This window comes from Sporothrix schenckii, assembly GCF_000961545.1.
Source record: "Sporothrix schenckii 1099-18 chromosome Unknown Cont43, whole genome shotgun sequence".
NCBI classification, from domain to species: Eukaryota; Fungi; Ascomycota; class Sordariomycetes; order Ophiostomatales; family Ophiostomataceae; genus Sporothrix; species Sporothrix schenckii.
In genome coordinates this window covers 2,371,203-2,387,386 of record NW_015971144.1, presented here as the reverse complement: position 1 = coordinate 2,387,386, position 16,184 = coordinate 2,371,203, and the positions used below count along the sequence as shown (strand labels likewise).

The following is a 16,184-nucleotide window of genomic DNA, read 5'->3' as shown; positions in this document are numbered from 1 at the left end:
AGTCAACACTTATTGTCAATGCGTTGCCGTCACTTATACGACATACACATCGCAGCTGTGTTCTCTCTGGCTAAATGGTAAAGGAGCTCCAACTACCAAAGTGGTAGCAGAGCTTATTACCGGAGGTCCGCACGGAATCTTCGGCGCCTCAAATGCTGCCCGTTTCTCTTTCTTTTATTTTCACTTCGTCCCGTCCGCATCCATTGCCCAATAGTACTCGTCAAGTTAGCAATCACCGGTTCCTTAATTTACAACACGGCAGACGACGGCCTGTGAGGAGGAGCATTTGTCACCAGGGAGAATCTCGTTTTCCCACGATTTTCCACGAAAACGACTTTATGGATCGGGGAAAACAAACCCAAACCGGACCCGAGGATCGTGACTGTGGGCACTGAATTGCAGTAAAACGCCGTGCAGCCCTATGTTTCCATCTCCATTGCCGTCTCTCTATTTTGTATTTCGTTGTATCTCCTCTTAGCAGACCGGGGCAATTCCCGCTTCTGTCTTACAAAAAGTGCTCCACAGCCTCCCAGAATGCCTGCGGATTCTCGTACATGGGCAAGTGGCCTGCCTGGGACACAATCTTGAGCTCCACGTCTCCCTTGCCAATGGTCTCGCGGAAGGCCCCCATGGCCTTGGCCAAAGCACCCTTGCCGTCGCCGTCGCCGACAACAAGAAGGCCGGGCACGCGCAGCTCTTTGGCAGTGGCGCGCATGTCAAAGTTCCACAGCGCCTGGCAGCTGTACTTGAAGCCCTCGCGGTTGTTGGCGGCAACCATGTTGACCATGTTCTGTGTGGCCTCCGGCTTGGTGCTGACGGTCGCCGGATGAAACCAGCGCGCGACCGTGATGCCGGCCAGCGTCTCCATGCCGGTCGGCGTGCCCTCGGCAACGCCAATGCGCTCCTTCCAGGCGGCCGTGTTGGCGTCGCTGCTGAGGATGTTGAAGTCGCATGCAATGAATTTGCCCACAAGCTCCGGGTACGCGAGTGCAAACTGGAATGTGGTCGCGCCGCCCATGGACACGCCAATCAGCGCCTCCAGCTTGGCGATGCGCAGGTGCTTGAGCACGGCTCGCAGATCGTCCGCGAGCATGGACACGGTCGCAGGCACGGGCGGCGAGGGGATGGCATGGCGGCCACGCGTGTCGTAGCGCAGGATGCGCAGCTCGGGGCGGTGCTGCTTGAGGATGGCGACAAAGTCGTCCCACATGTGCAGCGACGTCAGCAGGGAGTTGGAGAAGGCGACAGTCGGCGCACCGGGCGCGGCACTGCCCTCGAGGCGGTAGGGGATCTCGAGACCGTCAGACGTCGTGACATACGACTGGAGAACCGCGTCCGTGCCGGGCGTCGAGGCCGTCTTGGCGTCGGTGGACACAAAGGCCTTGGAGGCCGGCAGCGGCGCGAGGTGCTCGAGGTCGCGCGGCGCGCTCCCAAACACGTAGAAAAGCGAGTATGTGCGGCGGCCCTTGTTCGCCACGTACTTGGAGAAGACGTCGGTGCGCCACGGCGTGTCCATGGACGCCTTGTGCGCGGGCCCGCCCAGGCCGTTGGTCGCCTTGTACTCGTGCAGCGTGATGATGCGCAGCGGGGCGGTGTCGTTGGGCGGCAGGTCCAGGCTGGACGTGCGGAACCGCCGCGTGCGCAGCCAGCCCGGCACCTTGGTCAGCATGCCAAAGTGCTCCTCCTCGTACCAGCGCACCAGCTCGGCCTCGGCCTTCTCGGCGGTCTCAGCGGTCTCGTTCAGCGTCACGTCCACGTACACCAGCACAGTGCCGTCGACCGCGCTGTCGCTCTGGTCCGCCGGCGGCACAAAATCGTCGGCCTGGCGCGACGACTGCAGGTCAAACAAGTAGCGCTTGACGGCCACCTGGCCAATGGTCTCCGCCTCGCGGGGGCTGCGGTTGGCGCGCAGATCTGTGTACACGGGCTGCGTTAGAATCGCCATGTCCGTGACGTCGTACGTGGCCAGGAACGTCGGCTTTTCACCGTCGGTCGCGCGGTAGCGCTGGCCCGTTGTGAAGATGGCCGGCAGTCGCAGCCGCGTCGGGCCGTGCTCGTTGTTGTACCACTCGTGGAACTGGTCGAGCGACAGGCCGTCCTGCGGCTCCATCGTGACAAAGAGCATGCCAGGGGTGGGCGTAGAAGAGGCCATGGTGGTGGTGGAGAATAAGAAGGAGGAGGAGGAGGAAGGCGAGGAGTCGAAAGACAAGAGGCTCAGTACCTTTGGCGGTTCGTAAACGTCCCAAGACAAACAAAATGTGTGTCTATGTCGTCGGTTTGGTGAAGTCAATTTCGTCGATGCTGGGTAGAGTCGATTCAATGAGGCTGCACTTGCTAAGATACAGATCTCAAACTGGTCAAAATGGAAACCCGGCTGGCTCTGGCAGCAATCAACGAGTCGGGGCGGCCCGTTCAATATATACCAGGTGCGAGGCCCTCTGTGATCGCCATCATGCCGTTCACCGGCGATGCAGCGCGGCGGGATTGCGGTTCGGCAGTGAGGGTGGTGGGGCAGCTTTCACTCCACAGGACTGCGCTGAGTTAGTGCTGGAAGGACGCTGGAAGGACGCTCGCGGGGAAGAGTACTTCCTAGCTCTTGCTTCGTGGCGAGACTTGGCCTGGTACCTGACGAAATGTCCCGAAATGGAAAGGCACGTCTCACGCGTCGTGCCTGGAGCCGTTCTCACTTTCCGTCAATGGAAGATTGTATTTGAATGTCTCCGCCTGCCAGGATGATGACTTTGCCGGCTGAGAGCGCAGGAGCCTTCCCACAGTATGGGCCAGAGCCTGGAGCAGTGGAGCCTCGCAATGGCAACAGCAACTGCCAGGGCCAATGAGGAGCTGGTCGCGGTAGCTTCGAGGCCAGTCGCGCCTGCCTCACTGCCTCGCGATAGTCTCGGACGCACCTGCCAGCCTTGAGGTGCTTGCCCCATGGCTCCGTGCCTTCCTTCCTTGGATTGCAAAAGCTTGCTGTCACTGGATATCGTGATCTCCGCCACTGTCCGACTCCTTTTCTGTTTTGCTTGCTTTTCCGTCAAAAATTCAGCAGCCGTACATATCTTCGAATCACGGTTCCCCCTCGCCGTTTCGTTTATTGTGTGAGGCCATCCGCAACAACCAGGCCACACGCTCATTCGCCTGCGGGCAAACGGCCACACAACCTTTTCACCATCACCTCAGCTTTTCAACCCCTCCTGACCCCTCCTGACCCCTCCACTGCTTCTGCCTCAGCTGTCGTTCTGTCGTTCTATTGCCCGCTTCCACTTCTTCATATTCCTCGTCGCCTCTTCATGTTCATTGCTTCACTTCCCGACTTCCCGGCCATGTCCAGCTATGGAGGTCTTCGTTCACAACCTGCCTGCCCAGGGCAACCTTAGCAGCCAAGGCTTGCTGCTGCAGCTGTGGCCATTTATGCGGGACCTCAAGATTTCTGACACCGCATACGACTGTGAAAAGGCGGCCACGAAACGGCACGCCTTCATCACATTTTTGTCAGAAGACGATGGCAAGCGCTTCCTTGCATCCCATGGCGAGGTTCCGCTCACCAGCTCCATTTTTCACAGCAGGGGTCCTGTCCGTGGCACCGCTTCGCGGTTAAAAATCCTCGGTGCCCATGTCATGTGCCGGGAGAGTAACCGACCTCCGAGCCGCGCCTCACTCGGAGTGCTGGCTGCAAGAGAGAATGAGCGGTTGAAGAAGCAAAAGCAGGGCAAACCACACACCGGAAACAAGACAAACTCTGTGGTGACTGGACCCGCTCCGACCGGTAAGCAGACAACGCAAACCACCTCCGCCAACGACAAGTCCTTCTTTTACGAGAGATTTAGCTGCGGCTATTACAAGTACATCAATGGTGGCGAGCTCGTTTTTGTTCCCGAGTACGTTCAGGTTGAACAGAAGGGCCTGGCAGAGTTCGGCAAACGGCACTTGACCATCACCAGCGATGACCGTCGAGTGATATACGTCCCGCTGTCCACTATTCAGGAGATTGTCTGGTCGCCCCAGGGACTCATCACACTCACATTGAGTACGGTGCCCTTGTTTTTCTCTGCCCCAAATGATGCGGACAGACGGTGGCGGCTGACAGCCCTCGATGACCGCCATGCCAAGATTGTTGGCAAATGCTTGGTCTATCACATCGTCGTCCGACCAGAGCAGATCCATCGCAAAATGCAGCGTCTTGCCAACTTAGGCGGCTTAACCGTGACCCGGCATGACGTGCACTACGCCGCGGGTCCAGATTTCTCCACCAGCGACGCGAACTTGCGCACACTCCTCAGCCAGCTCACGACAGCCAAGCGCCTGCCGTTCTCCATCTTGTTGCAGCTTCAAGCCTTCGCCAGCAATGCATATTTGCATCCAGATACGGTGAGCAAGCTGGCTCGAAAACTTGCCTCCAGCCACGACGCGGCGCCCATTTCGGCCGAGGCAATGAAGAAACTCTTCCAGGCCATTGACTGGCCCACGCCGAATCACCACGATCCGGGCGAGTTCGAAGTGCCTGCCCTCTACGACTACCTTCTCGAGACAGAACAGGGCATGAACAAAGGGCTCTACGTCCGCGAGGGACTGGTCAACCCCGGCCGCAACCTGACCGCCATCCATCGTATCATGGTGACGCCGACCCACCAGACACTCCACGGTCCGGAACTCGAAAACAAAAATCGCGTCTTGCGCAAGTTTCCCAATCACCACGACTATTTCATCCGCGTTCAGTTCTGCGACGAGGATGGTCAGAGCCTGCGCTTCAACAGCCGCGTTGACTTTACCCACGTCTACGATCGGTTCCGCAAAGCAATGGTCGACGGTATCAGCGTGGCGGGCCGGACCTACATATTTCTGGGATGGTCTCACTCCTCTCTGCGCTCTCACTCCATGTGGTTCGTGGCCCCTTTTATCGACGACAACGGCCAGCTACAGAAGCACTTTACCATCATCTCTGCCCTGGGCAATTTTGACACCATCTACTCGCCCGCCCGTTGTGCTGCTCGCATTGGTCAGGCGTTTTCGGAGACACCATTTGCCGTGCCAATGGCCGAGAACAACATCAGTGTCTACGAGATTCCGGACATTGTGTCGTCGACGGACACCAGTCGCGTCTTCAGTGACGGCGTCCGGCACCATCTCGTGGAAAGCTGCCGAGGCAATTTGGAAGCAGTTACCGCGTGGCAAGAAGAAGCCCACCTGCTTTCAGATTCGGTTTGCCGGTGCCAAGGGCATGCTGGCTCTCGATTCACGGTTGACCGACAACAGAATTTGCCTGCGGCCCTCCATGATCAAGTTCAAGAGCACAGAAATGGCCAACCTTGAGATCTGCGACATGGCCACGCAACCCATTCCCCTGTACCTGAACCGCCAGCTGATCAAGATCCTCGAGGACATGGGTGTTCCCACGTCCTGGTTTCAAAAGCTTCAGGACGATGCATTGCGCGAGCTGAAGCTCATAACGTCCAGCCCGTACAACATGGCCAGGTTTCTCAAGGTGCAAGCAGTAGCCACAGCCATCAAGCTGCACAAGCTTCTGCTGCTGGCTGATCGTCTGGGCCTCGACTTCCGCACAGACCCCTTCCTGCGCCGCGCCACAGACGCCGTCATCTTGCGCGAGCTGCGTCTGCTGAAGCACAAGGCTCGTATGTTTGTTCCCTTGGGCATTACACTGTTTGGCATAATCGACGAAACGGGCTATCTCCGTGAAAATGAGGTGTACATTACGTTTGATGTTCCCAAGAACGGCTCCAAGTCACGGCGCTTCCGTGCACCGCCTGGCAATGGCGATCCGGTGATAGTAACACGCTCGCCTGCACTGCATCCTGGTGATAACCAGCGGGCGACAAATGTGCATCCTCCCGCTGCTGATGCCACCCACCCACTGCACTACCTCCGCAACTGCATCGTGTTCAGCTCGAAAGGCGTTCGTGACCTACCAAGCCAGCTCAGCGGCGGCGACCTAGACGGTGATATTTTCAACATCATATGGGACCCAGTGGTCTGTGACCTACCGGGGCTCAAAACGTTCGTGCCGGCCGACTACCCGCGCCAAGACCCCGTCAATATTGGGCGGCGCGTGACGACGGCCGACATTGCAGATTTCTTCCTTGATTTTCTTCGCACCGACCACTTGGGTACCATTGCGACACGCCACATGATTCTTGCGGACCAGTTGCCGGAAGGCACACGTGAAACTAACTGTATCCAACTGGCCGCGTTGCACTCGACAGCTGTGGACTTTTCCAAAACGGGCATTCCTGCCGACCTCAAGAACATGCCCCATGCCAACCGGTACCGACCGGACTTTCTGTCTCCCGGGCCGATTGTGGAAGTGCACAGCCGCAAGGACATTGACCTGGAGCAATTCATGGCGAAGACGGTCGACGGCGACGACGCTGACGATGACGACACGCACGAGCTCGACGCACCCACCTACAAGTACTACCAGTCGACGAAGACGCTCGGCACCCTGTACCGGGCGATTGACGAGCGCCGAATCTGGCAAGACGACGTGCGCTACACAAATAGCAATGGCAATGACGATGCAGACGAGGAGCCCATGTTCTATGATGCCTTTTTGGAATGGGCAACCCATGAGTGTGAGCTGCTTGGGGGCACAAACTGGCAGCAACGCACAGACGAGGCGCTGCGGATTCGGTCTGCGTACGAAGACTCCATTTTGACGACCATGTACGAGTTCTCGGAACATCCGACGCTGCCAATCACAGAGCTCGAGGTGTTTATCGGCACGATTGTGAACAAAACAGGCTCTCAGACGCTGCGGCAGCGCGACCGGTCGCGCAAGCTGCGGGATGAGTATGAACGCATCTCCTCGTGGATTACAGCACAGATTCGGCCTCATGGACGAACAAACGAAGACAATGGTGGCGTGGACGAGGAGAATGATGGAGACGACAGCGAGGAAGACGACTTTGACAAGGAAGGGCGAGACTGGCGGTCGCAGCGCCTTGCAGTTTTAGAATTGTGTCTCGCGTGCACGTACAGCCAGAAGGAAGACAAGAAAAACGAAAAGGACGATCGCAGGACGGAACGGAACGGAGTCGGACACGCACCGAAAAACAAAAACAATAACCGGGTTGAGTCGTTCTGGCTCGTGGCGGCGTCGGCGCTGATCCGAGAGCTCGAATTTATCCACCGCGGCCTTCGGTTTGATGCCGATTTGAGGCAGGACATGGCGCAGCTGTCGCTTGGTGGTAGGGCGGCAGTAGTCGGCTGGGCATTTGGCTATTGACGCCATGAGTGATGTCTTAATGATTTAGTGGCGTGGCCAGTGGGCTGTAAGCCGTGCCGGAGTTAATCCAAGATTTTCAGAAGCGATAGTTTGCCATAGGCATCAATCTTGACGCAATAGGTCGTTGCTAGTGGTAGTCAAATCGTCAATAAAAAAATCAATACTCTTTGGTGACCAGCCTCGGGGCATTTCTGTCTTCACCTGGCATTCGATTCAGGCACACGTTGGCCAAAACCCATCTACAGCTTCACTAATTCACGGCGCCAGGGATCACCATGGCCCGCATCTTCATTACCGGGTCGTCTGACGGCATCGGGCTGCTGACGGCCAAGCGCCTCGTGGCTGACGGCCATCGAGTCGTTCTGCATGCGCGCAATGCTAAACGGGCACGGGAGACAGAAGCAGCCTGTCCGGGCGCCGAGGCCGTGCTGACCGGCGATCTGTGCAGCATTGCCGAGACGAAGGCGCTGGCCGCGCAGGCGCAAGCTCTTCTCGAAACGGAACCGGGTGCGCGGTACGATGCCGTGATCCACAACGCAGGCGTCTATCGTGGTCAGGACAACGCCGTCAGCCGCGATACGGGCTTTCCACGGCTGTTTGTGGTCAACACGCTGGCACCCTACATCTTGGCGGTGTCAATGGCCGCGCCGCTGCCGCGGCGGCTCATCTTCATCTCGTCCAGCATGCACTACGGCGGCCGGCCCAAGCTCGAGACACTGCCGCGCGGCGTGACGTACAGCGACAGCAAGGTGCACATGGTGATGCTGGCCAAGGCGTTTGCACGGCGGTGGGCCAACGGCCTCGATGTGTCTGTGTCGGCCGATCCCGGGTGGGTGCCGACGAAGCTGGGTGGCTGGTCGGCCCCAGACAGCATCGACGGCTCTGTCGCAACCTACACAGCGCTGGCTCTCGGTCAGGGAGAGGCTAAGGGGAGCGGCGGCACAAACGGGCGAGGCGTGAGCGGCAAGTATTTTGTCAACTCGCGGGCGGAGAAGCCTCAGCCGGTGACCAACGACGAGGCGCTGCAGGACGAGCTCATCGCGAAGCTAGCGAGTCTGAGTAGCGTGCCTATGGTGGATATTTGAGTTCGAGGAAGGCTGGGAAATCTCGGGTGCAATGTGATATTACGAAATAGTGCTTATCCTGGGCTGCTGTCATAGCTCCGTTAGACCAGAAACTTATCAAAGCGTGTCTTCAACGTTAGTTATCGTTTCGAGGTGTTGATTCCTTTTCGAGCCTGTCTGTCCTCTCCAGTCCTGTGCTTTATACGTACCCTCGGTGTCTCTCCAAATACATTTCGGCTTTTTACTGCATGCTGTACGTCACGGGTGGCGATTCATCCAGCAAACCGGCGTGTTGCTTGAATTACCGCAGCATATGCTCCGTGCTAGTGATATATCTCCATCAAAATGGAAAGATAAAACCTGAATTAAAGCCGCGATCGTCAACGTGCATATTCTCACGACAGGGGTGTGCAATCGCACATGTTCCAGCGCGTATGCCCACTGTCGAGCCTCTGAAGCCTCAAAATGTCTTGAAATATTTTGCGCAAGCACGACTTGAAGATGCTGTAGGGATGGATTGGCCCTTACCGAAGAATAAAAAAAGACGGCCGCCAAGACACCCGTTTGCTTCTGTGCGTCGGTTTTGTTTCTTTTCGGCTCGTTTCTCTTGCGCCTTTGCGCTTTTCTCCTTGTGTGTCCACACAGCCGAATCTCGATGGCCCATGACGTAGATGATGCTCAGGTTGGCTGCGTGGAACTGGCCACAATGCCACCATCACCTCTACGCAACGCGGGACACATCTCGATGCTGTGATCGTCCAAGATGGTTCGTCTTGTGGCTCGTCTTTTTTCTGTTCTCATAAAGTGCACGCATAAGTATGCGTGTCCGCCATTTTCTTTGTCTTGTAGCAACTCGTCTGTCGTCACTTGTCTCACTTCGGTCAAGAAGCGTCCCAGCTTCAACATTACCTTCACATCTATCGTTGCCGTCGTTGCTCGAAGTCGTCTGTTTTTGACCCTGCACCGTCTCGCAGCGTTCCACCTTGACCCACCTGGTTCTGTCCTTTCACATTCATATTTCCCCCACATATACCATCACCATGGCACCTCCTCCCGTTCCGCTCCTCAGTCCGCGGGTGCCGCAGCCCAGCCGCACGCTACCATCATCCCGTGTGGTTCGCGAATATCTGCTTCGTGTTCGTCAGGCCACCTCGAGCACGGTGACTGTCGTCGCGGATGCGTCGGGTGATGGCGGCGGCAACAACCTGTCAGGTGGTGCCATTGCCGGTATTGTCATCGGCTCCGTCGTCGGTTTCCTTCTGTTGCTCTGGATCTTCCGATCTTGCTTCAACCTCGGCGCACCACCGAACGACGAGCGTGAGGCCTGGTACCGGGACGTCGAACCGCGCCATGCCCACCACCGCCATCGCCACCACCACCACCGCAGCCGCAGTCACGACGACCGCGACGGCCGCTACTACTACAGCAGCGATGGCCGCAGCCACAGCCGTCCGCCCTCGTATGGCTTGTACACGCAGTCGACTCCTGTTGCCGAGCCGGTGCCTGTCGTTGTGCGCGGTAGCAGCCGGCGCCGGCGTTCGTCGCTGTCCAAGGCGCGCAGCCCGCGGCGGTCGAGCACAATCGTGGTGGAGGACTCGAGAGGACGGTATTGATGTAGGCGGCGAAGGACGTGATCGCAGAAGGCGATTGTAATGCTGTATGAAATGGTGGCAATGCTGCCTGGAGAGAATAGGGGACTGTGAACAAAAAACTATGTAATATAGGAAAGAGCCAATGTAGGCAGGACATCGGAATTGGGGAGGAACACTCGCGCAGGAAAGCGCAACTGGGAAGCACAGAAGAGCACGTACATCACGTGCAACAACTTGTACGGCAACAACATTTATGATACCTTTACGATACTGTCGCGATAGAATGGCAGACGACACGCTTCGTATTCATGACCACAGACTGTCCTCAAATGCTATAATACAAGTCTACCGAACGAATGAACAGCACATAGCCCATGCAGAACGCGGCGAAAGTAAACCCGCAAGCCCAACACCACCGCATCAACACATCCAGCAGCCTGTCCCTCTCCTACTTCCACAGCTTGCCTAGCGACACCTCCTTGTCGTCGTGCTTGTTGAGGATCTTGGCCGTGGCCAGCTCAAAGTCCTCTTGTGTCACATGCACCCGCCGCTCACGCAGCGCATACATGCCGGCCTCCGTGCACACACCCTTGAGCTCGGCGCCCGAGCAGCCATTCATCTTCTCGGCAATCTTGGTCAGGTTGATGCCGCGCGTCAGGTTCATCTTGCGGCTGTGGATGCGCAGAATGTCGGCACGCGCCTCAACACTCGGCGGCGGGAACTCGATCTTGCGGTCGATGCGGCCAGGCCGCAGCAGCGCCGGGTCCAGAATGTCGAGTCGGTTCGTCGCCATGATGACCTTGATGTTCTTGGTCGGTTCAAAGCCGTCCAGCTGGTTGAGCAGCTCCAGCATCGTGCGCTGCACCTCCGAGTCGCCGCCACTGCTGCCCTCGACGCGGGACGAGCCGATCGAGTCGATCTCGTCCATGAAGATGATGGACGGCGCGTGCTCGCGCGCCATGACAAACAGCTCGCGCACCATCCGCGACCCCTCGCCAATGTACTTTTGCACGAGCTCCGAGCCCGACACCCGGATGAACTTGCAGTCCGTGTGGTGCGCCACCGCCCGCGCCAGCAGCGTCTTGCCCGTGCCCGGCGGCCCGTACAGCAGCACGCCCTTGGGCTGTGCAATGCCCAGGCTCTCAAACAGCTCTGGGTGCTTCAGGCCCAGCTCAATCACCTCCTTGATCTCCTTGATCTGCTGGTCCAGGCCGCCAATCATGTCGTACGTACTGTCCGGCACCTTTTCCACCATCATCAGCGAGACCAGCGGGTCCACCGACGACGGCAGCATCTTCTCGAGCTTGTAGCTGTCCGACAGCAGCGTCACCCGCTTGCCCACCGTCAGCTTGGCAATGTCGACGCTGTCTGCCACATCCACCACGTATTTGCCCTCCGGGTGCACCTTGACAAGCACCTTTTTTGTGCTCATCACTTTGACGACCTCGCCCACGTACGACCCGGGCTGCTGCAGAAGGCCCAGCTCTTCGCGCAGCAGCCGCACGCGTGAGTTGTAGTCGTTGCGCTGGGCCTCGAGACGCCGCAGCACCGCCTGGCCCTTGAGGATCTCAAGCTTCATCGCCTCGATCTTGTTCTGGTAGTAGTTGTCCAGCGACATCGTGAGGAGGTGGGGTGGTCGTGAGACCGGCAGTGGGAGAGAGGGTTCGTTGGTTCAATAAGTAGTCGCAAAGGTTGTGATCGTGTGGGTGTCGTTAAAACGTTGATGCGAATGTGCGGTTATCAATTGGTGCTGCTCGTGAAATGGATCGTGGCGGGTGAGTTGCGTGTGCCGTACAACAGCGGTTGAGGTTGGTTGACAGAGCAGCGCCACCCAAAAGCCGATCATCCTAGGCACTGGCAACGACAACGCGTCCAGCGCGTCACGTGAATTGTGGGGAGCTATTGTCAAATAACGAGGCTCCACTTTTTTACATTTCGGTTCACATCGCGACAGCTTCAAATTTGACGACGCCGTGATTATATTGTACAAACATACCACAGAGCACTACACGACAATAACGTACATGTAGGTATACAAATTTGAAAGTAAAAATCCCAAAGCCAAGAAACAAACAAACCAACAAACCAACAAGCCAGCAAACACCAAAGTAAATCTTTAGATACAGCGACGATTGCTTCAAAATAAATTACGCTCCAAATTCGCAAACAAGATAGAAGGCGCAAAACGCAAGGCGCAAGACGACAAAAGCAAAAATCTGGCCCGGCCTTACAGACCTCGCGTGATCCGCCGCCGCTTGGCGGTGCCGGATCCCTCGTCAGCATCGGCCGCACCGGGGCCTTCGTCGTTCTTGTCGTTCTTGTCGTTCTTGTCGCTGTCGTTCTTGTTCGGACGGTCCTCGTCCTCGTCGGCACCCTCGGCGCCGCCGCTGCCAACAACGCCGACCACGTCGATGTCGTCGAGGGGCAGATCCAAGCCTTTGGCGCCCGGTGGAGGGGCAGGCATGCCGCGCTGCCGCTCGGCCGAGCGCATCTCGCTAAGAAGCTTCTCCACCTCGACGTACATGTCGCGCGTGTCGTTGACAACACCGTCCTCGTCCACCTTGTAGCGCGCGTTGTCGCCGCCGGTGCCGCCCGTGCTGTTTACGAGGTCGTCGTCGTCGTCGTCTGCGGTGTCACCGACCAAAAAGGCCGGGCCGGGTCCACGGTGCGAGTCCGGGTTGTACATGACCGCATTGGCAAACATGTGGACAAGCTCGCTCTCAAGCTGGCTGCTGTTGATGATGCCGCGCGGCGGAACGAGGTCGGCATGAATCGGCAGCCAAACGCTGCTGCTGTTGCTGCTGTTGATGCTCTCGCGTTCCGACTCGGGCAGCGCGGCGATCGCTGTGTTGGCGGCCTTGTTGCCTTGCGAGATGGCCATGCGGATCGACTTGAGGTCGACGGGGTGGCGCACGATGCTGCCATACCCAGGAGCATCGCGGTCGCGGATCTTGTGTGCAAACATGTTGGCATGGCGGTGACTGCTGATCTGGTCGAGTGCCGACGCACTGATCTTGGGGAAGCCGCGCATCCACAGAACGTGTGTGGGGGGCGTCGGCGCGCCCACGAGGCGCCGGCGCGCAACCACGGACGGGTCAGGCTTGTTGCTGGCGGTGTTGAGGAAGGATATGTCCACAGATTCATCGTCGCCGCCCCCGCCCCGCTTTCTCTTAAGAGCAGCACGCGAGTGGCCGTCATCGTCGTCCAGATCGTGAACATCGTCAAAGGACGCTCTCGGTGTCGAGGCCTCCGCCTTTATCGGATGGCTCTCGTCGTCCACGGTGCCGCGCTCACCTTGCGAGCGAGAATGTCTCGATGGCCGACCAGGTCCACGCATACTGCGGTCAGGCGTCTGCCCCGACCGCGACGCCGGGTACTGCGGCTTCCGCAAGTTTCGAGGTTGGCGCAGAGCCGCTGCCGACGAACCAGCGGCCGAGGGCGATACGGGCGAGGCGTCGTCGTCTTCAGCGTCGTCGTCGACCATATCCAAGTCGGCCGATTCAGCACGCGCGCCTGAGCGCGAGGAGCGGGATGTTGCACTGGGCTGCACGGGACTGAGGGGCTCGTATGCTGGGCTTGCCATGTCGCCAACGTCGGGGCCAGGGGTCGACGGTGTGGGATCGCTCGGCTTCCAGCGCGTGCCACTGCCGCGTGGAAGGAACAGCGGCCCAAGCACGCCAGTACCAACGCCTTGGATGGGCGTATGCGGGAAGGCAGGTCGTGGTGACTGGACAGGCGTCGGTGTCCGGGACGGCGGACCACCGCGCACATGCTCAGGAAACGGCGGCCGCGGTACCAAACCAGGACCACCTGCAGCACCCTGCGGGCCGGGGGTCATCGGTGGACCTCCTGGGATACGCTGGAATTGGGGAGTCGGAGCAATTGGTGTCTGCTTTTGTGTCGCAGGAACAAGTGGCCGTGGCGTACCTGCCTGCGGACCAGCTGCCAGAGGTAGCTGCTGGTCCGCTTGCACAGGTGCCAGTGGTTGCGCGGTTTGCGAAGCGGCGGAATGTGTTGTAGAGGGCGAGTTGGGAATGGGTGTTTGTGTGCCCGGTGTGTGGGAGGGCGGCGTCGCTCTGGAGGGAACCGGGCCTGTGACGCCCTTTGGGGGTAGCTGGATGGCATTGGCATTTTGTGGCAATCCAGTCTGCTGCTGTTGCAGAAGTTGTTGCTGTACGAGTGGCGGGGGGTGAGGAAGTTGAGCGGGGGAGATGGACCGGGACGCAGGCTGAGGAGGCGCGGCAGGTTGCCCAGCAGGTGCTGCAGGCAACGGCTTGCTGTCGGGAGGAGATTGAGTCGATTGAGTCGATTGTGTCGCAGCTACAGAGAGTGTTCGCGAGGGGCGCTGGGCTGGGGCGGAAGCGGGAGCAATAGGGGTAAGTTGTGGCGTGGTGCGAGCATGCTGTAGTTGCTGTGCGTGCTGCACAGCCGGGACGGATGTAATCGAAGGAGGAGTAGATACAGAAACAAGCGCACCTGTTGCCGTCGTAGGAGGTTGGTTCGCAGGACGCGACGTGGCAGGGAGCAGGGGCACATTTAGTGCAGCGCCGCGTTGGCCGAGAGAGGTGAGATGGCGCTCGGGCGTATGCCGTGCCGAGGCAGAAGGTTGTGCGGACACGGAATCAGACCTCGACGAGGAAACAGATGGGGGTGCGTTGCCACCATTAGCTGCCCCTGCTAGACCAGCATTCTTGCCGAGCGTGGGAGAAGCAGAGACGTATTGCGTCTGCTGTTGCTGTTGCTGCTGCTGTCGTCCGTTCTGGGCGGCGGCGGCGGCAGCGGCTGCCGCCTTAGCTTCCGCTGCCCGAGCATGGGAGCCGCGTCCTCCACCACCGGCCGCCTGCTGTTCGAGAAGCTTAATCTCCCCCTGGACCTTTTCTATGCGCCGCTCATCCTCGCGGATAGCGTTGACAATATGTTCGCGATAGCGCACGTAGAGGCGTTCGACGAGGATGGGCAGTTGCTCGGCATGCGCAGCCGGCAGAGGCGGCGTGTCGATCTTTCGTTTCTTTCCATCGCTCGGCGTCGTGTCTTTGGCATCCTTGGCTTCTTTCGGCTCAATCTTGACATTGGCAGCATTGCCACCGCCGCTCTCGCCGGCGGCCTCTCCAAACTCGGACCGCAGCAGATGCAGGAACAGCTGCCGCAGCGACTCGGCGGTCAGGCGGTCGGCATTGTATCGGTCGTCGCTGCGGATGAAGGGATTCGACTGGAGGACGGTGGCGATGCGTGCAAAGGCGTCGGGCTCGACGCCGTGCTTGAGAATGGACTGGAAGAGCAGCAGCGACTCGAGCGGCGTGAACATGGACGGCGAAGGGCCGGTAGTCGTCGTCATGCCCCAAGGAGGAGGAGCCCCGCCGCGCCAGGAAACGACGGGCGCAGCTTCGCGTCTCGGCAGGAGGTGAATTGGCGCCACGGTCTATGTTGTGCTGTTAGTGAGCAGTGTGGGAGGGGTGATAGAGGTATCTTTGTGGTGACGAGTGGACGAAAGAAGGGTACTGCGACGAAAGGGATGAGGCGATGCTGATGATGCTGCCGACGAAAAAGGGTGTAGGTAGGGGAAGGTGATTGGAAGACGTATTGGATGTGACAAGAAGGACTAGAAATCGGACGGGCATCCCATCGCCAAGTCCATCACCAGCAGGGAAGAATCCATCGCGTCACGTACCAAAGTTGCCGCAAAAGCAATAGGCAGAACCACAAAAGCACAAATTGCCGCGCGAAAGCAGCAAAACGCGCTCGGGCAGCCCTACTGCATCAACACGCCCGACACGGCGAACTGCTTTGATGGAAACGAGGGTATTCGCCGCGTAACTTGATGGAAATGGCCGTGTGTCGTCCGTTTTGCGCATACAACGCGTCTCTCGCGGTCCGCGGAGAGCTGTGCTGTTTCGTCTCGTTCGTTCAATCGCAGCGCCAGCCGGAGCCTGGCTGGGCCTTGCAGGAAGATTTTTCCCGGGCGGTCTGCTGGTCATGTGACTTGGTCAGAGACGCAGACGCCCCGCATACTACATATCGCCCCATGTCTCACCTTCTCAGCAACCACATGTGAAGGGCGATGGAGAGGAGCACAAAGAATGAACAAAGGAAAGAAAAACCACGACGGGAAAAGACGCTACTGGAGCGTTACTGTTGGCTGATGTCAGTCATGCAGACGTTTGGAGTTGGACAACGCATCCATGTGACGATGTTTGTTTTAGCCAAGGCTGCGCATGCGTCTAACGGGGCCATATGACGGCCGCTCACGTGGCCCAGCTTCACACCTAAAATCGCCGACTTCTCCGCCAT

The 16,184-nt window shown here is 58.6% G+C and overlaps 6 protein-coding genes across 6 annotated transcripts; 3 read left to right on the top strand and 3 right to left on the bottom strand.

Moving 5' to 3' along the window:
• Positions 1-505: 505 nt before the first annotated feature.
• SPSK_02420 (uncharacterized protein) lies at positions 506-2,152 on the bottom strand (the record flags this gene model as incomplete). Its single annotated transcript, XM_016729292.1, has 1 exon — positions 506-2,152. The coding sequence occupies one exon, from the start codon at positions 2,150-2,152 to the stop codon at positions 506-508; it is 1,647 nt and encodes a 548-aa protein (XP_016589495.1).
• A 1,181-nt stretch (positions 2,153-3,333) lies between these two features.
• Positions 3,334-7,240, top strand: SPSK_02166 (RNA-dependent RNA polymerase 1; the record flags this gene model as incomplete). Its single annotated transcript, XM_016729043.1, has 2 exons — positions 3,334-5,050; positions 5,106-7,240. The coding sequence occupies 2 exons, from the start codon at positions 3,334-3,336 to the stop codon at positions 7,238-7,240; spliced, it is 3,852 nt and encodes a 1,283-aa protein (XP_016589494.1).
• A 275-nt stretch (positions 7,241-7,515) lies between these two features.
• SPSK_02716 (daunorubicin C-13 ketoreductase) lies at positions 7,516-8,325 on the top strand (the record flags this gene model as incomplete). The annotated part of the gene is made up of 1 exon (XM_016729583.1): positions 7,516-8,325. One exon carries the CDS (start codon positions 7,516-7,518, stop codon positions 8,323-8,325), a length of 810 nt encoding a protein of 269 aa, XP_016589493.1.
• Positions 8,326-9,344: 1,019 nt separating this feature from the next.
• SPSK_02782 (uncharacterized protein) lies at positions 9,345-9,917 on the top strand (the record flags this gene model as incomplete). Its single annotated transcript, XM_016729647.1, has 1 exon — positions 9,345-9,917. One exon carries the CDS (start codon positions 9,345-9,347, stop codon positions 9,915-9,917), a length of 573 nt encoding a protein of 190 aa, XP_016589492.1.
• A 427-nt stretch (positions 9,918-10,344) lies between these two features.
• SPSK_02581 (26S proteasome regulatory subunit T6) lies at positions 10,345-11,514 on the bottom strand (the record flags this gene model as incomplete). Its single annotated transcript, XM_016729449.1, has 1 exon — positions 10,345-11,514. One exon carries the CDS (start codon positions 11,512-11,514, stop codon positions 10,345-10,347), a length of 1,170 nt encoding a protein of 389 aa, XP_016589491.1.
• A 609-nt stretch (positions 11,515-12,123) lies between these two features.
• On the bottom strand, positions 12,124-15,231 carry SPSK_02199 (uncharacterized protein; the record flags this gene model as incomplete). Its single annotated transcript, XM_016729073.1, has 1 exon — positions 12,124-15,231. One exon carries the CDS (start codon positions 15,229-15,231, stop codon positions 12,124-12,126), a length of 3,108 nt encoding a protein of 1,035 aa, XP_016589490.1.
• Between the last annotated feature and the right edge of the window lie 953 nt (positions 15,232-16,184).